A 19607-nucleotide genomic window follows, 5' to 3' on the forward strand; every position below is an offset into this window, starting at 1 on the left:
GTGACACTGTGAAGCCCCATGGAACCAAGGAGTCCATTGTCACATTTTGGGGCCCATGGAACCAAGGAGACCAGTGTGACAGTGCAGGGCCTGGTGTAACCAAAGGGACATTTTGACGCTGAGGGGCCCCTTGGAACCAAGGACATCTTTGCAGATGACACCAAGCTGGATAGGAGTGTGGATCTGCTGGAGGGTAGGAGGGCTCTGCAGAGAGTCCAGGGTAGTCTGGATCCAGGGCCCAAATCCAACAAGGTGAGGTTTAACAAGTCCCAGTGCTGGGTCCTGCACTTTGGCCACAACAACCCCTGCAGCGCTACAGGCTGGGGACAGAGGGGCTGGACAGCAGCCAGGCAGAAAGGGACCTGCAGGGACTGATGGACAGCAGGCTGGACATGAGCCAGCAGTGTGCCCAGGTGGCCAAGAAGGCCAATGGCTCCTGGCCTGGATCAGGAATGGTGTGGCCAGCAGGAGCAGAGCTGCTGTGCCAGCACTGATCTGCCCCAGCTCTGCACACAGACATTGCTGCTGCAGCTCCAGAGAATGCAGCAAAAGGGCATCTCTGCAGAAAACTGTGCTGGGAGATAATTTAGTTCCTTAAATCCACCAAGAGTTCAACCCCTCATTGACACAGTTTGTGGGCACAGGGAAGGTGGAAGTAACAAAATGAGAAATGGCACAAACAATGATACTTTTTTGTGGGCAATCTCAAAAACCTAAAACAAAGTAAAAAAGCACCTCTATAATGAAACCAACAATTAGTATCAAAGATTACTTTTATTACAAGTGATTTGCAGAAATTGGCCAGCTATTTAATGTTTCTGAAACCATCCAGTCATCAGTCTCCTCACTACAGCCTTGAGCTCCTGGTTACTCAGGCTGTAGATGAGGGGATTCAGGGCTGGAGGCACCACTGAGTACAGAACTGACAGGGACAGATCCAGGGATGGGGAGGACTTTAAGGGGGGCTGCAGGTAGGCAAATACACCAGTGCTGACAAACAGAGAGACCACGGCCAGGTGAGGGAGGCAGGTGGAAAAGGCTTTGTGCCGTCCCTGCTCAGAGGGGATCCTCAGCACAGCCCTGAAGATTTGCACATAGGAGAAAATAATGAACACAGAACAACACAATGATAAACTACCAGTAACCACAAGAAGCCCAAGTTCCCTGAGATAAAACTTGGAGCAGGAGAGCTTGAGGATCTGTGGGATTTCACAGAAGAACTGGCCCAGGACATTGCCATGGCACAGGGGTAGGGAAAATGTATTGGCTGTGTGCATGAGAGCATTGAGAAAGGCACTGGCCCAGGCAGCTGCTGCCATGTGGGCACAAGCTCTGCTGCCCAGGAGGGTCCCATAGTGCAGGGGTTTGCAGATGGACACGTAGCGGTCATAGCACATGATGGTCAGGAGGGAAAGCTCTGTTCCAAGGAAGAACAGAAGGAAAAAGAGCTGAGCAGCACATCCTGTGTAGGAGATGTTCCTGGTGTCCCAGAGGGAATTGTGCATGGCTTTGGGGACAGTGGTGCAGATGGAGCCCAGGTCGCTGAGGGCCAGGTTGAGCAGGAAGAAGAACATGGGCGTGTGCAGGTGGTGGCCGCAGGCTACGGCGCTGATGATGAGGCCGTTGCCCAGGAGGGCAGCCAGGGAGATGCCCAGGAAGAGGCAGAAGTGCAGGAGCTGCAGCTGCCGCGTGTCTGCCAGTGCCAGCAGGAGGAAGTGGCTGATGGAGCTGCTGTTGGACATCTGTGGTGTCTTGGCATGAGGACCTGTAAGAAAAGTAATCATGGAGTAGTTAGGTGTGGAAAGGTCTTTAAATATCCCAGCACAGCCTGGGGGCATTTTTTTCCCCACTGCCTGCCCAGGGCTCTGTGTCCTGGAGCTGTCCCTGTGCCCAGGGATGGGCCTGGCCAGAGCTGCCAGAGCCCAGTCCAGCCCTGGGGGCTCAGCTCTGCCCTGCAAACACCTCCCAGAACTGGCACTGCCCAGGGCCAGCTCTTTCTCTCCAGTCTCTGATGACAACATCAGAGAAATCCTGAGGAGGCTGGAAAAGTGGCACTGATGCTGCCTCTAAGGGACCCTGTCCTGATTTCTGTCACTACCTGGTTTATTCAGATCTCAGGAAAAGCTTGTTTATTTTTCTTAACATGAAGTGAGAGATTAATATGTATGGGAAATTTCCATTCCAGGCAACACAGAGCAGTACATAAAAAAAAACAGGATTTTCCCTTTTATGCAGCCCATGCCTTGCTGTGCTCCCTGTATAATCTGCTGGGAAATATTCTGCAGTTAATTGTTGTGCTGGGAGCAGTCCTGAACAATGCAGCATCTTCACCACACAAGGAGAACACTTCCAATCATTATGAGCTGTATCCTTCCCCCCAGATCTTTTCCCTCAGCACTGGGAGCAGCTTCCTCAGCCAGCTGAGAGCTGTCCCTGACAGGCAGCAGAGTCCCTGGCCCAGCACAGCGTCCTGGGCTGCAGGACCCTGCTCTGCAGGACAGCCCTGGGCACCCCTGGCTGCTCTGCACAGGAGATGAGCAGAGAATGCACTCACAGGGTCTGTGAGCATTGGCATGTTCCAGCTTTAGGAGATCTCTCCAGGAGCTGCAGCTGCATTGTCCTGCAGCCAGAGGTTCCTGTGCCAAGGGCTGGCAGTGATTCTGCCCCAGGCACTTCTCAGCCCCTTCCCAGCCCTGACTGATTGAAGCTCTCTGTGCCTCTGTGCTGTGCCCGCGCTGGCTGCAGGCAGTGCCCCAGCCCTGCTGGGCTGGGAGAAGAGCTGCTCAGCAAGAGCAATGTGCTTTTGAAGCTCTGCTTGGTTACCAGCATCACCCTCTGTGCCAGGACCCTGACCCAGCTCAGCAGCACAGACACAGCACAAGGACTTTAATGAACCTCTGGGGCTTTGTGCTTAGCCCTGAACATCAGGCCCTGGGAGGGAGCTGCAGAAACCTCTGCAGAACTCCAAGTCATAATCCAACTCCAAAGTTTTTTGGACTTTTAATGGGTCCCACTGAGGGACACGACTGAGAAAGTGTCCCCAGGCCCCAGGCCGAGCAGAGAACTGGAGGCACTGATGCCAGGTGGGGACAAAGAGAAGCCAAGTCTTGGTGCCCTGGGGCACAGCAGGGTCTGTGCCACCAAGGGCTGTGAGGAGACACCTTGTCCTGAGGCCCTGGGGCCTCCTGGCACAGCCCCAGCCAGGCTGGGCACTGTCAGCCCCTGGTCCTGCCCTCAGCATCCCCCCCTAGCCCACATCCCAGTGGCCTCAAGGATCTGCTGGAAGGAGTCCCTGGGGAGCCTTGGTCAGGAATGGCCCTGGGGGCTCCTTCATGCTGCCAGGGACTGCAGGTTTTTCAAAGGACTCTGGCTTTTGCTTTTGCCTTGGAATCTCTTAGAGCTTTGTGCAATCCTGGCCTCCAATTAACTGCTTTAATTAGTCCCTGCAGAGTCTTTGTCAGTCACAGCACTCAGTGGGGCTCATTAATGCTTCAAGGTACTTCAGTTTTTTAAGGTAATTGGTGTTTCACTTTTGTTACAGACTCTGTGAGAGGCTTGTGCAATCATTGCCCCAATTATCTGCTTTAATGTGTCCCTTGAGAGCTTTGTACTGACACTCAGTGGGGTTCATTAATACTCTGAGATACTCAAATTTTGTGAGGTTCTTTGAATTCTTCTTCCAAAACTGAGAGGTTTTTGTGCCATTTGGAGTCTCTGAGAGGTTTTTGTGCCATCCTGGCCTCCAATACTCTCCTCCTAGGCATCCATGAGGAGCCTGTGTTGGGGATGGACCTCAGTGGGTCCCATTAAGACCTCGAGAAACTTTGGGGTTTTTTTCTGACTTTTGCCTCCTGGAAGGGTTTGTGCAATCTCCTCTCAGGCCCTGAGGTTCCAGGACTCAGGTCCAAATGCACCATGGGGCTCATTAGGATCAAGCAAGTCCTGACAAACCATGGCTGTGCCTCGATTTCCCTCTTGTCTGCGGCAGTTCATCAGGAAGATTTCTATGGTAGTTTTCGTTTGCCTATTTGATATTTCTCAGTCAACGCATCAATTAGTGTGGTGGGTTCAGTGCTGGCTAATTACCAGTGCACACACTAGAATATACTTACTCATTTCCTGCTGCGAGATAGGATTAGGAGAAAGGCAAAGTGGGCTCAAAACTTTAAAAGAGTGTAAAGAAAAGTTTATTAGCAGTAACTAAATGAAAGAGTTATAAGAATATGAACAAAACTTTCAGAACACATCCTCTCTCCATACAACCTGACAATGTAGAGACAAAACCTGAAATTTTCAGTCAGTTTACCACCTCTAGAATATTTTAATGTTTCTTCAGTTCACATCAGGAGAGAAGTACCTCTTGTTAATGTTATGGAGAATTGTCCACAAGAAAACAGTTATCTCATGGCTTTTCATTTCCATGAATAACCACTGCCTGGAAAAATCTTCAATTGTGAGGTCACTCCCATGTTTTCACAGCTTTTCCCACAGCTCTGTTTAGCGGCCATGCCAACTTATGGGGTATTAGTTTAAAGATGAGCTGTTTAAGGGCAAAGGATCTCTTCATCTATTTCTGAAATCATCTTCAGCTCTGGGAACAGAGGTCTTCTTCTCTCCCTGAGGGCACAGGGTCTCATAACTCTTCTCTCTTTCAATATTCAGACTTCTCATGGGATCACAGCTACTTCAACATTTGCTTACTTTAGCATGGAGGTCTTTGCTGAAACAAGTCATCTCCCCATAATTTTCAATGTTTTATAGGGAAAAAGAGAGTCTGATGTATCCATGACATCCTTCTCCATAGCTTTACCAGAGGATTTCAGCCCCAAGATCAAGGCATCTCCTCATCCCTCCCATCTGGGACTCAACTTCCTCTTCCCTGACCTCGGTGTGTTCATGTTGCTCCTCTGTGTTCCTGCCCTGTGTCCTTTTCTCTCACTGGAGGGAGGATGGCAGCTCTGGCAGAGTCAATATCTCCCCCTGGGTCTACAGATGGCTATTTGACTCCGGCTGGGCTTGATGGCCAATTCTAATTTTGGCCATGGTTCCTGGTCATGAGGACCAGTTTTTTTCCATAGGAATGAAGAAACAGAGTCCCACTGTTTTAGGGGCAAATGAGAAGTGACCACCTAAGGACAAGGCCAGCCAGAGCTGCCAGATTTTGTTCTTAGAGATACCCTTGAATATAGGAAATTTTTTAGGCAGACTGTCAGTTTTGGCAATGGGCATCTGAAAAGACAGACGGTTCTTTCCCATACAAAGAAGAGCACAGAGCCCCAGTGCTCCAGGAGCTGATGACAGGCAGCCCTTGACATTCCAACATCAGCCAGACATCTCAGGAGGCCCCTGGCAGGCCAAGCCAGCCAGACCTGGTCCATGTTCCCTCAGTTCCATTGGGCCCCACAATGTCCCAATGATCCCTTGCTTCCACGAGGCCCTGAGATGTCACAATGCCCCCTTGGTGACACCAGGCCCTGAAGGGTCAGAATGGTCTTCATGGTTCCATCAGGCCCCACAGAGTCATAATGGTCTCTGGGTCCATGAAGCCCCGCGGTGTCACCATGGCCCCTTGGTTCCATGGGCTCCAGTGGTGCCACAATGATCCCCTTGGTTCCATGAGGTGCCCACAGTGTCACAGGGATCTCCATGGGAAGGAAAGAACCGAGCCCCAGTATGGCAGGGGCAGCCACCAGAGGCCAAGGCTGGCCAGAGTTGTCAGTTCTGGAAGATTTTGGCTGGGAGCAACCCTTGGATGTAGGGAATTTTAGAGGTGGGATCCCAGTTTCAGATATGGACACCTGGAGAAGTACAGGTTTTTCCATAGGAAGGAAAGCACAGAGCCAAAATGTTTCAAAGGCAGAAGAAGAAAGAGGTGGCTTCTGGGAGGCTGAGACATCCAGACCTGTTCTTCATGGCAGCTTTTGTCATGGAAGAATCCTTGCATACACAGAATTTGGGAGGAGGAATCTCAATTTTGAACACAGTCACCTTGAGAAGAAGGACAAGTCTTTTCATTGGAAGGAAAGCACCAAGTCCCAGCGTTTCTAAAGCAGATTAGAGGCAGCTCCCAAGAGGCCAAGGGCAGCCAGACCTGTTTGTCGTGGCAGCTTTCACTTGGGAGCTATCCTTGGATGTACAGAGTTTTGGAGGAGGAATCCCAGTTTTGGCCATGGCCCATGGAGGAGAAGGAGAGTTCTCTCCCATTGGAAGGAGAGCCCAGAGCCCCAGGGCTTCAGGGCAGGTGAGAAGCAGCCCTGGACATGCCAAGGTGGCCAGGTGCTCCCCAGGAGGCCCAGCCAGCCAGACCTGGTCCATGCTCCCTTGGTTTGGTGGTGATGCCTTGAGAGGCTGCCTAGAACAGAGCTAGGCAGTGTTAAAGGAATAAAGCAGGTATTTATTAAAGGCCTTCAAGGGATACACCTTGGGCAGTACAAGAGCCTGGCCCTGGCTCCATCCTAGATGGAGCCCAGGTCATGAGTTTTCACTGGGGCAAACAGGGGGATTTGGTCTGGCAGGATGTGTAAAACAATCTCCTGTAATATCTACCTGTTCTCACACAGAGCACTTGGCTGCAGGGACACATTCCCATCGTTCCTGCCCAGGTTTCAGGATTCAAACAGTGCTGTCCTTCCCAGGAGCTGTTCCTTCAGCTGCCTTGGGAGGCCTTTTGGCCTCTGGAGCCACACTCTGGCTCCATTATTAGCACTGCTGGATCCAAACCCTTTATCTCCACCAACAGCAATGATTTGAGGTGGATATCCTTTTTTCCCAATTGTTTTAAACACTGACAATATTAGTAATTGTGCTACCCTGACATGGGTTTGAATAATCCAATCTTGTTCACTATTGTTTAACTAAATTACTTTAATTTTCCCTTGATAATCAGTTCTTCCTCCCATGGCATGAGCACTTTGCAAGGCCAAGCTCCAGTGAGCAGTTATCAAACCAAAGTGTCCTGGAGGAATCTGGATTCCTGTTCCTGCATTGTTAACTCTCATTTGCTTCTGATTTATCCTGACTAATTCCAGTGGATGAAGGTCCAGCCCTGCAGCCTCTGGGCTGGCCCTGCCAGGGCCATCACACCCAGAACAATTTCCCAGGCAGTCCCAGTCTCACTGCCCAGGGCTGTATTTGCACATTGGGAGCAGCCGTGCACAGCCAGGGGGTTTCCATTTCCCCAGGGGCCATTGTTAAGGGCATGGAGCACATCTGGAGATGGGTTCTCCATGGGGACAGGTTCCCATCTCCTCATTCTTTAACTGCTCTTTGAACAACCCCTCCTCCACCTCCTCCTCCTCATCCTCCTCATCGTCCTACTTCTCATCCCCATCCTCGTCCTCATCCTCGTCCTCATCCTCGTCTTCGTCCTCATCCTCGTCCTCGTCCTCCTCGTCCTCCTACTCCCCCTCCTCCTCCTCTTCCTCCTCCTACTGGTCTTCCTCGTCCTCCTTGTCCTGTTCCTCCTCCTTGTCCTCCTCCTCCATTTACTCGTCCTCCTACTCCTCCTCCTCCTCGTCCTCCTTGTCCTCCTTGTCATCCTAGTCCTCCCCCTCCTTCTCCTCCTCCTTGTCCTGATCATCCTTACCCTCCTTCTCCTCATCATCCTCCTCCACATCCTCATTTTCATCCTCTTCCACCTCCTATTCCTCCTCCTCCTCCTCGTCTTCCTCATCCTTCTCCTCCTTCTCCTCCTTGTCCTCCTTGTCCTCCTGGTCCTCCTGGTCCTCCTCCTCCTTGTCCTTTTCTTCATCCTCATCCTCCTCCTCCTCGTCATCCTCCTCCTCCTTATCCTCCTCATCCTTATCCTCCTCCTCCTCCTCATCGTCCTCCTCCTCATCCTCATTCTCCTCCTCCTCCTCCTCCTCATCTTCCTCCTTCTCCTCCTCCTCTGCATCCTGCTCGTCCTCATCCTCCTCGTCCTTTTCCTCCTGGTCCTCCTCATCCTTCTCCTCCTCCTCCTCCTTTTCTTTATTCTCCTCCTTGTCCTCCTCCTCCTCCTGTTCATCTTCCTTCTCCTCCTCATCCTCCTCATCCTCTCCTTGTGCTCATCCTCTTCCTTGTCCTCCTCCTCGTTCTTCTCCTCATCATCATCATCCTCCTTGTCCTCATTCTCTCTCTTCCTCCTCCTATTCCTCCTCCTCATCTTCCACCTCCTCTTCGTCCTCCTTGTCTCGTCCTCCTCTTCTTCCTCCTCCTCCTCCTCTGAGTGTGGTTCTCAGGATTCAATGACTCTAGGATTCCAGGAACCTGGAACTCTGGGATTCCATGGCTCTGTGACCCCATGGATGGATTCAGGACTGTCTCCATGGCCATGACGGAACGTTGGTGCCAGCAGAAGGGGCTGCAGTGCAGGGGCACCAACAGCTGAGAGGCGACTGCAGCTGCTGCTGCTGCTGCTGCTGCTGCTGCTGCTGCTGCTGCTGCTGCTTGTGGGGGTGCTGCTGGCAGGGGCAGGGCCCTGGTGTGGCTGAGCATTGCCATCTCAGCCTGCGAGCTCCTGGGAGCTCAGGACAGAGCCAGGACTGACCCAGGTTGGCACTGCACTTGAGGACGGACACAGAGAATGGAAAGTGCCCATGGAGTGGTTCCAAGCAGGTCTGTGGGAAGGAGGAGGGAGGGAGGATGAATCCCCTGCCCAAGGCTGCCAAGGGAAGCCTTTGGGAGGGAAAGCAAGCCTTGACCTGACACTAAGTCCTTCAAGGGCTTAGTTGCCCACGCTGAGCAGGATTTCATTGGGCTTTGTCTCAAGGCAGTGGCAGGGACAGAAGTGGTGGGAGTAGCTGGAAAGCAGGGCCGTGTATTCCCTACCCCCAGCCCATTTGGGCAAGGTCTCCATTGTCTGCCTGCAGCCAGCCTGGGGGGCCCTTCTTCTCCTCCTCCTGCTTGGGGGACTGGGCTTGGTTTCTCCTGCCATCTGCAATGCTGAGCTTCTCTCTCCTCAAACCTGGCTGCTCAGGTTCATGTCCCTGTGTCTCGCACCTTCCTCCTCTTCCTCCTCACCACATGCTCATGGAGCCTCTTTGGGCAGCTGGACTGGAACTGGCAGCAGCAGGCGAGCCCTGAGGAGCACCTCTGGCCTCCAGCCTTTCTGCAGGGCTGGCCAGAGCCTTCCTGCCAGGGGCGAGCCTCTTTCCTGTCTCTTCCCGAGGCAATATAGTCTGGATCTTGGCTCTGTCCTCCTTTCTTTCTCTTTCAGGGAAGGATCAGCCATGGCTGAAGGAATCTTCCATAGGTACCTGGTGCTGATGGCCATTGTCAGCATCAACCAGCCCCCTGGAAAAAATGGGATTTCTCCTGAGGATGATAAAGGAATTGTCCAGAGGATGAAGGAGAGGGAAGTAAACCTTCGGCAGCACCAGCTGCACTTGGAGGAGGAAATTGCAGACCTGGAAGCCAGACAGGAGTGTCTGGCATGGCCTCTGTGGGAACTGGAAGGAAAGATCCATTGTCACACATGCACGGTGGTTTGCTTGGCTGTCCCTGCCACATTCATGATCTGGAGGCAGCGTAGGAATGGAGCCAGAGGGGAGCACAGAGAAGAAGAGATTGACCTGGGGCTCCTGGGGAAAGCCTGGAAAGGAGTGGCCTTCCTGACAAAGCCCTTGTACTGCTCAGGGCCATTTGCATCTCCATGGGCAGAACTGGAGGATATCTTCCAGCATTTGTGGATAGATTTGTTGAATTACCTCTTAAATTACTTCATTCCTGTAAGAAAATCTTGCTGCTTGAAATTCTTTAAGTTCCTTAGGTTAAGAATATCCTTATTTCTGTATATTGATTGTTAAATATTCTGTATTGATTGCTATAATCTCTGTATTGATTGTTAGAAATACTCTTTCTATTGATTGCTAGAAATACTCTCTGTATTGATTGTTAGATATACCCTATATTGTTAGAAATACTCTGTACTGATTGTTAGAAATACTCTCTTTTGATTGCTATCATCTCTGTATTGGCTGTTATACTCTGTATTGATTGTTAGAAATAGTTTCTGTATTGATATTAGAAATACTCTCTGTATTCATTGTTATAAATACTAGGCTTCCATTAATAAGATAGATTTAAGCAAAGGAATAAACTTTTCAGAATTGTTTGTTTTCAACCAGATGACTTCCTGTTATCTTTAGCCTCGGGCATTTTCCTTGCACCCTGTGCTCCCCTTACAGGCTGAAATGCAAACACCACAGAAACAGAGACCCTGTGTGCAAAGCACAGCCAGGGGTGTGTGCTCCTCTGAAGGGACAGACATTTAGGGGAGGATGTCTCAGAAGGAGGCTGTGGACATTGTGGCTGGAAAGCAGGGAAGGAACAGTTTGGCACGAGCTTTCCTTCAGCAGGAGGGGAGCACACAGAGGAGTTTGTGTCAAGTGGAGTCTGACACTGCCATCCAGTGCTGGCAAGAAGGGTGGAGCAGAGAAGCTGAGAAAAGGGCCTCAGCATGTTTAGTGATGAAGTCTGGACTTCAGTGATGGGGACAAAACCTTTCTAAACTGAACATTGAATCTCAAACCCATAGCATTTTGGGAAGGAATGTTACTTTCTTCACAGTATCAATATATTTTCCTACCCATTTCAGGTAAGAAAGGATTTCACTCCTTGTCTGCATTAGTGGATGTTGGAATTCCTAGTGCTCCCTTCAGACTTCCAGGGATTGGAAGGTGCACTGCGGGCTGTGAGGAAACACTTCCCAGGCATGGCCGAGGTTGTACATCTGTTCAAACAAAGGGGAACTGGAGAGGATTCTTTCAAAGTGTGACTCCTCCCTATTCCATCAGCAATAGTCTCACAGGATTTATGGGTCAGGAACATGTACAACACATGGCAGGGAAGCTGGGCAAGCAGTGAGTGCTGTACCAGCACGGCCAGAACAGTGCAAGAGCCAGCGCCAAACAGGCTGAGGCACCCAGGCCAATCCCATCTTTCCAGGGCTCTGGGCTGAGCACACAGCTTCAATAACGTCAGGTGCTCCCCCACAGAGCCTTCTGCAGAGCTCTGGGTTAGGACTGACAGCTTTCCTCTTTATTTCATACTAGAAAGGGAAATTTTTCTCTCATTTTGCCCATCTTACATATGCAGATGTGATGGGAGGCCATCTCCCTGTTTGTGTAGGTGTTGAACCTGGGAAAGACAGTCTGTAGTGTCAGCTGGATACCTGAGGGCTGTCACATAAGCAGTAAGTGTGAGCTGTCAATTTAAATCATGATCAGGAATGTAGTATGTTCCAATCCTTAACATTAAAATTCAGTGCCACCTGTGGCTCCAGTGGGATGTAGATCAGGCATGTGTCTTTACCAAAAACGTAATGGATATTATAATACTTTTCAATTGGGATTGGGTCCAAAAGCAGGAGGGTCTTGGTGCGAAATTAGTATTCAGCCTAATCATTGCAACTAATTAATTAGTTTTATTGAATAAATGCACATGTACAAATGTGCCAGCAGTTAGTCTCTGCGATGAGTAGGTTTGAGGCATTTTTTCATTTAGTCTGTAGTGTGAACTTCAGTGTCTGCAGACTTACATATTAAATTTCTCTCTTGGTCACCACTTGATGATTATCATCACTAGAATTAAATTCCTAGTGTAGTGAGGAGGTGGGAAATAGATAAGAAAGTCTGTTGGGTTTGCATGGGCAGGTTTTGGTAGGTGAAGTAATGGTTTCTGTTAGAAGCTGTTGGAAGCTCCCCCATGTGCACAGAGCAAATGCCAGCTGGCTCCAGGAGCCCCAGGCTCAGAGCCAGTCAGAAAGCCAACCAAGTGAGAGCAGAGGGAGGGCACCTTCCAGTCTCTCTTGGGCATGGCCACAAAACAGCCCCTGCTGCTTCTTCCTCCGCCTGTGTTTGGGGTGTGCTGGTGGCAGAGCCAGCCAGGTTGTGCTCTGCCTTCCAGAGCCTGTTGGGAGCGGGCATGAAAAACGCTGCATGCACAGCGGAGAGTCCTGGAAGGTGCTGACAAGAGCATCCTGCGGGAGCAGGGCTCTGGGCTCTGGCCAGGAACAGCCTGGTTTTGCTGCCGTGACCACAGGCTGGAGTTGAAGCAGGTGAAGAGGCAGTGAGCAGCTTGTGCTTGTAGAGGGCCTGGGGCTGTACCTCTGAACCTCCACCTGGAAACACACTTGGGGGAATAGGAGCTACAGCTGGAGTGCCTGTCCTGAAAGGACATGAAGGCCTTCAGCCTTGCCAGCATTTTATAAGGGTGTGTTGGTGTTGGCCAGAAAAGCTGCACATTTGGGTAAAGGCATTTGGAGAACAGGGGCTTGCTTCTCAAGGAAAGTGCTTCCCAGGGAGCTCCCAGTGAGGCAAGTGCGAGTGTCCCCCTTTGGCTCTCTGTGCTCCTTTCAGTCCCTGAGGCCCGCTGCACTTGGCAGAGGGGCAGGGCAAGGGAGAAGCCTGTGAAGAGCTGGTTTGGCATCCACCTGGACCTGCAGGAACCAACCAAAGCACCTGCAGCAGCGTGTGTTACCCCCCTTTGGACAGAGGGGTGAGCAGAACCATCTCTGTCCATCTGTGAGCCCCAAAGCTCTCTGTGGGAGCTGTGAATTAAAAGGCCTTTACACACTCACTTTTCACATCTTCCCTGTCTGCTGTGTTTGAACTCTTGGCAAGATGCATTTGCCTCCTGCTTGCTGGGAGCTGCTGTGGCCCAGGGCCAGCACAGAGCTGGGCTGGGTGGGCCAGGCAGAGTGGTGGAGAGTCTTGGCTGATCTTGGTGTGTGCCTGGCCTTAGCAAAGGCTTGGAAGGTTTGCCTCCCAAGTGTCCTGCTCACTGGCTCTCCCTGTGCATCTTGGAGAGCACAAGGGAGGCATTTCTGGCAGCTGGACATCAGCAGGCCTTCCAATGGGGGCGTGTTGTGGAGCGAGCCCAGCTGAGGTACCCTGAGAGGAGCCCAGGGCTCCTTGCTCCTCTCTGCTGGCCCTTGAGTGTCTGTCTGCTCTCGGGATGGCCCTGGCTGTGTCAGGGCTGCTGCGTGGGCACGAGACAGCCGGTCCTGTCCCGCTGGGTCCCAGCAGTGCTTGGCAGCCGTCCTGCATCCACGTCAGGATGCTGGCCAAGAGAGGCCCTGAGAGCTGAGGCAGCTGATTTGAAGCTTTTGCAGGTGCCAACAGGTCAAGGCCAACAGTGTTCCCTCAGGATACAGCATTCCTGAGGGGCTTCCCCAGAGCTGCCTGATGCCACCCACTCCTTGTGGCAGTAGTTGCTTTCCTGTGGAAGGTTCTACCTTCCCCAAGAGCACAGAGGGAGCTGGAGAAAGAGCTTGCCAGGCTGCTCTCCATCCTTTACCAGGAGCCCTGGGTGAGCGGAGTAGTCCCAGCTGAGCGCAGATGTGCCAATGGAAGAGCCTTGCCAATGGAAGGCTCGGTGGGAAGGATGATCCAGGATCCATAGGCCTGGCAGCCTGAGCTTGCTGCCGGGGAAGGCCTTGGAGCAGATCCTCCTGAGTGCCATCCCACGGCACGTGCAGGGAACCAGGGCATCTGCGGGAATGTGGGACAGGGACAGGGACAGGGACAGGGACAAGGACAGGGACAGGGACAGGGACAGGGACAGTTGCGGGTCCTGGCGGGATGTTGAGGGCTTCTGTGTGGTGTTTGCAGGCTGTTGGTTTTGGAGGTGTGTTGGGGAAGGAGTTGTCTGGGAGGTGAGAGGTCTAGGCTGGAATCTGAGTCCATTTGAAGGCAGCATCTGTGGTTTTGCACAGCTTTGCTAATGGGGCGCAGAAAGAATATCTGTGACTGTTTCTGTTCATGGTCCTGATTCTGCTGCAGGGAACAAGAGGGGAGAGCTGTACTCTATTGGCCACTTAGATCTCTACACCGGGACAGGGTTAACCATTTTGCCATCTACTCATTGTTGCCAGCAGTTGCTCCAGGTGTTCCTGCCAACAGCCCCTGCAGGCAGGAGCACAGTCCCCAGTGCCCCTGGGCTTTGGCTCCCTCTGGCACAGAAGCCCCCCAGGGGCACAGGTCTCTGGGGCAGGAGATGGCACCAGGCCTGCCAGGGCTTCGGGGCTGACAGGTCTGCTTGGGCAGGGACTCTGCCTCACCTGCTGGTGTCAGCACTCCCCGGGCCCCAGGGCTCAGAGCAGCATTCCTTCCCTGGCCCACACGTTCCTTGTCTGTGCCAACTTGCGGGTTTGGGATGGCCACGATCTGGGATGTGTCCCGAGGAGGCTGTGCCAGCTTCTGTGGAAGGCCCCGTGCCCTTCCCGCCGCGGCTGCGTCGGCAGCCCTGGGGGCTCCTTCTGCTGCCCTGAGCCCGCAGAGCAGGGCAGCGTTTGCTGATGGTCTGAGCCATTCCTAAAGATCCTGTTGGGCTGTCTCAGACACTTGAGACCAGGGATTCCTTCCAACCTGGACCACTTTGGGTGGGCAGGGTGTGGCCTCAGGGCAGGTGGCAGTGTTTCCAAGGGCCCTTTGTGACACATGCAGCATGGAATGGAGCTGGGTGTCCAAGGGCCCTTGCTGACAGGGTGCAGCATGGAATGGAGCTGGGTTTCCAAGGGCCCTTTGTGACACGTGCTGACATAGGAGCTGGAAGTGGCAAGAGCACGCCACAGTGCTTGGAGCAGGGGATGGGACAGGACGGGACAGTGCGGTGCTGTGAGGAGCCCCCGCACAGCGCGCTCGTTCCTGCCCTACCCGGAGCTTTTCTGAGGCATTGTTCCTGCAGCTGACCTCGAGGCCAGACCACAGGACTCGGTGACCTGTGGACTTCCGAGGCTTCAATTCTGAAGGTGCCCTCGAGGGCAGAGCATGGAACTTGATACCCCAGAGATTTCCAAGTTATCTCTCCTGAGGATAGCCAGAAATCCAGTCAGTGACATGGGGCAGGGAGACCTGAGAGTGCCCAAACTGACCTGGATGGAGGAGGAAGAAGGCGACCCTGCAGCTGCCCCAGCACAGGAGACTGAAGAGGTGGTGCTGTTCCATCCACCGCAGGAGGGTGAGTGGCAGAGCCAGGCCGCAGGTCTGGTGCCTTCAGCCAGCTTGGCCACATCCCATCCCATCCCGTCCCATCCCGTCCAGTCCCGTCCCATCCCATCCCATCCCATCCCATCCCATCCCATCCCATCCCATCCCATCCCATCCCATCCCATCCCATCCCATCCCATCCCATCCCATCCCCTGGGGTCGTGCCCATGGACAGGATGGAATAGGGGCCGGGCAGACACCCCGCAGTGGCCGTGCTCCATCCACCTGGGGCATCCCGGGGCTGTCCCTGCCTGGGCAGCACAGGGCTGGGCTGTGTTCTCCGGCCTCTCCCGCAGCCCCTCAGCTCGGGCTGCGCTCGCTCTTTGCCAGGTGCAGCCGTGCAGCGCACACGAGAGCAGGAACGCACCCGTGGCCGCTTCCGCAGAACAGCGCAGGTACCTGCAGCCATCCCCACCTGGGCTGGGCCTGCTGGCACTGCTCAGCCCAGCAGCACACCTGCAGCACTCCGTGGCTTCTTGCCCTTCTCCTACAGCTCGTTTGCAAATTCATCCAGAGAATTCGGCAGGAAGACACCAGCGCCATGGGCCCTGGGCTCAGAGCATACTCAGAGCTCCTCGGACATGAGACCAGTGCCGCCCTGCTGGATTTGCTTGTGCAGAGGGGTGTTTCCAGAGCAAAGCAAGTAGGCAGCTGTGGCCAGGCTTCAATTCCCCCATGAGTCACACGGCTTCCCAAGCCACAGTGCTGGGCCCTGTGAGCCTTTGAGGCCATCACATTGTGGTGGGAAGGGAAACACTTCTCTGGGGACACTGGGAACACTGCTCCCTCTGGCAGCTTTTCAAGTCTCCCTGTGCCTTCTCCAGGTGCACACCATGGTGAGACATCCACCAGTGGCTCATGGCCAATGATTCTGCTGAGCACAGGCTGGACAACGCCCTGCTGTATCTCACAGAAGCGCAGCCAAATGACGCAGTAAAGACACTCCTGACTGTGGCCCCATCCTGTGACAGGTATGGGGCCCACCTGCCCAGAGGGCTCAGGGCTCACCCCAACACATCACCCTGTACAGCCTGTGCCAGGTGTCTGACCAACAGAGAGTCCCAGGCCCCTCTGGCTGCTCCCTCTGCCAGCCCTGGCACGTCAGCCCCCGAGCCTGCTGTCATTCTCCCTCGCTGCCCCTCAGGGGCCTGTCCCCACAGGGCTGGGCTGCCTGGCTGCTGCTGGAGAGGGGCAGCGGGCAACGGCAGAGCCGTCGGTCAACCTGGGCCCCTTGAGATGCCCAGGCCACGGTGCTGTGTCTGAGATCCCCTGAGACAGATCTCTAACCCCACAGAGCTGCCATGGCCATGTGGAAGACCATCATGTGCACACCCTGGACTGCAGAGCTGGCACAGCAGATACTCCTGGATGTGCTGGGGAGCTGGCCAGAGCACAGCACGTGCACCTCCGATGGGGACAAAACGGGTGTCTTTGTCCTGGCTATGAGTTTCTGCCAGTGGCCTTTGCTGGCCCCAAGGCCACCTGTCCAGCAGCTCTCCATCCTCCTTCCCCCACTGCATCTCCCTGCCTCAGGGCCTGAAAGCTGGCCTAGGGACAGCTGCAGGGCCACCAGGCCCGCTGCTCCCCCTGTGGCTCTCTGGGCCTCTCCCTGCCACGCTCGGGCCCTGTCCCACGGACACCTTGGCACTGAACGCTGCCTCGGGGGGCTTTGTCCTTTGCAGGCAACTGTGGTGATATGGAAGATCCTCCAGGAGCCCTGTGTCTCAGATATAGTGATGGTGCATTTCCCACAGTTATTTGTGCATCTGCTCTTCCAAGTGTTCTTCAGCACCAAAGAGATGCCAGAGGCGGTTGATACCTTCTGGAAGGGATGCCAGGAAGAACACGGCCTTGTCACCAGCCCCAACAGGTGCTCCATTCCAGTCCTTCTGTACCTGCCACATGGCCAGGGCAGGAGCCAGTGTTCCCAGTGTGACCCGGGCTTTGCTCTGCACTCAGGTTTGCAGTGAGGACCCTGAAGTCCCTGCTGTGCCAAATGGACTATGAGGATGTGGTGTTGTCAATGGAACGCAAGCGTGGCTGGGACACGCTGCTCTGTGCTGACACCCACATTTATGCCGTGGGTCTGCTGGCCAGGTGAGACCCCCTTCTCCCCATTGCTCCCGGCATTTGTGCTCTGTGTCTGGGGTATTCCACTCAGTCCCTGTGGCTGTGGGCCAGAGGGACGAGGGACGGCCAAGCAGACTGGGAAAGGCTGGGAGAGGAGGCTGCCCAGTAGCAGCCACATCTCAAAGGGCCCAGGTCCCCCTGCAGGGTGGGGGGTAAAGACAAGAACTGCATCAGTCTGTCCTGGGAGGGGCTTCCCCGCCCCGGCTCAGGGTCTTAGTGTTGCAGGAGTGGGCCCCCGGCCAGGTAATCATTATCACTGACTCCATGTATTGCAGAAGTCTGATCAATAATAATCTTTATTAGGAAACCCATTGTTCTTATAGATAGTTATGATATAGGTTGATTTTAATTGCTTTTCTAGTCTAAACAGTATCACCATTCGTTAATTAAGAAAGTACCCTTTGGTAGACAAATCTCGGTAACATATTCCATATGTTCACAATACCAGGTGCAGCATGTTAAGACAAGAATGTTTTTTCATTCTTTCCTCTGATCTTTTCAGGCTTTCTCAGGCGATGCCTGGGAAAGTTGTCTGTTTCTCTCTGAGGCCAGAGAGCTGCTGCCACATCTTAGTGCCATTTCCCCCCGTGCAGGGAGATGTGCAATGAATCCATCCACTTGTGCAAAAGCATCTCATGCTGTCTCCTTGAGTTGCTCCGCAAAGAGATGCCATACTGGAACTTCCCTGCCCTGGCATTCCTTGTGGAGGTGAGTCTGAAGGCCGGCACTGCCTTCCAGCTCTCTGCCCTCTCGTAGCCGCATCTGCCTGGGACGGTGCCCACGCCCTGTGCTGCTGCCTGGTCCCCGCCCTGTGCGGTTCTGGGCTCCTGCCGGCCGGGTCCCCTGTCACTGCCCTGTGCCTTTCAGGTCCTGCATTGCCTGGACTTGAGCGCATGCAGTGACAGCATCATGGATCTCTTGTCGAGACACTTGCTGAGTGAGTGCACAGAGATGCGCCGCCAGGTTCTGAGGGCCCTCCTCTTGCTCAGGGATAATCCCTCGCTGGTAAGGAGGGGCAGCAGCTGAAGCCGTGCAGGCAGCGTGGGGCTGGGGAACGCAGTCGCTGGAACTTGGCTGGGCTTCAGGCACTGGGGCAGCCGCTCCCAGCTCTCCTGCCTCCCACTTCAGCTGCCCGAGTGCTTCAGGACAGGCCCTGTGGCAGCAGGGTGGCCTTTCGCACACTTTTGTTCCAAACAGGCCAAAAGAATGTGGAGCCTGACCGAAAGCCTCGGGGAGCTCCTGCAGGAAAATGATAGTGATGTGGTCAGGATGACCATTGTTCTACTTAGTGATTTGTTCCTGGATAACCACACCCCAATACCCAGCCCCATCGCCCTGCAGCTGGCTAAGGTGCTTCTGCCACTCTTTGACCATGTAAGGTTCTGTGCCCTCAGCCATGGTCACTGGCTGCTGCCCAGACACTTGGTGCCCTGTGGAGATGCAGGCCTGCACCAACGTGGGCCAGAATCAGCTGATGCCAAGGTCTTGTTTCCTTCCTGTTCCACAGGATGATAGTCACGTGCAGCAGTTCTTCATGTTTGTCTTTCGAACCTTGCTGTCTGCTGTAGCAGAAGAAGGAAAAAAGCCCCTGATGACACAAGTGTGTCAGAGCCTGCTGCCACTCTTCTTCCACTGCCATGATGAGAATCAGTGTGTGGCAGAGGTGAGGACTCGCGGGCTGCTGCTGTCCCCCTGGGAGGGGGCTCGGCTGCCTCCTGCCCTGGTGCCTGGTGGGCTGCATCCTCCTCCTGGCCCTGGCACAGGGATGCTGATTCTGGGCCCTGGGCTGTGGGGCCATTTCCGTGTCTCTATTGCTCTCCAGGCTTCTCAGGAAACCCTGCTTTGTTTGGCCAAATTCCTGAACAGGAGAGATCTTGAAAAATCTGTAAAGAAGGAGAAACTGTGGAGGTTCATTAAGATCCTGGTAAGGAGGGCCGGGAAGCCGCAGCCCCAGCCTGGAGCAGCCCCTGAGCGCGGTGCTCGGTGTGCGGGCTGGCAGCTGTGCCCCTGCCCGCTGCTGCAGCCCGAGGCCGCGCGGGCTCTGCTCCAGGCTGTGATATCAGTGTCACATCACAGAAATGTCAGTGTGACATCACAGACATGACCGTGTGACATCACAGAGAGCTTCATGGTATCATAGAGATGTCAGTGTCACATCACAGAGAGCTGTGTGAAATCACAGAGATGTCTCTGTGACATCACAGGAGCTTGCATGACATCACAGAGATGTAAGTGTGACATTCCAGACAGCTGTCTGTGTGACATCACAGACATGTCATTGTGACATCACATAAATGTCAATGTGACATCACAGAGAGCTGTGTGACATCACAGGGATGTCAGAGTGACATCACAAAGATGTCTAGGTGACATCAAGTGGAGCTTGTGTGACATCACAAAGATGACCTTGTGACATGACAGAGAACAGTGACATGACAGAGAGTTGTGTGACATCAAAGAAATGTCGTGTGATGTCACAAAAAGCTGTGTGACATCACAGAAATGTCA

The 19607-nt window shown here is 53.6% G+C and overlaps 2 protein-coding genes across 2 annotated transcripts in view; both read right to left on the reverse strand.

Moving 5' to 3' along the window:
* The window catches only part of LOC144246558 (uncharacterized), a gene marked incomplete at its 5' end in the record, with an annotated part of 597045 nt that overhangs the window by 510459 nt on the left and 66979 nt on the right, over positions 1 to 19607 (reverse strand).
* Positions 810 to 1742, reverse strand: LOC144246363 (olfactory receptor 14J1-like). The gene has a single exon (XM_077783748.1). The coding sequence runs from the start codon at positions 1740 to 1742 to the stop codon at positions 810 to 812; it is 933 nt and encodes a 310-aa protein (XP_077639874.1).

This window comes from Lonchura striata, chromosome 6 (assembly GCF_046129695.1).
Source record: "Lonchura striata isolate bLonStr1 chromosome 6, bLonStr1.mat, whole genome shotgun sequence".
NCBI lineage: Eukaryota > Metazoa > Chordata > Aves > Passeriformes > Estrildidae > Lonchura > Lonchura striata.

Bases quoted from the DNA above. Each gene is read 5' to 3' on its own strand.
- LOC144246363 (XM_077783748.1), bottom strand. From the start codon at position 1,742: ATGTCCAACAGCAGCTCCATCAGCCACTTCCTCCTGCTGGCACTGGCA.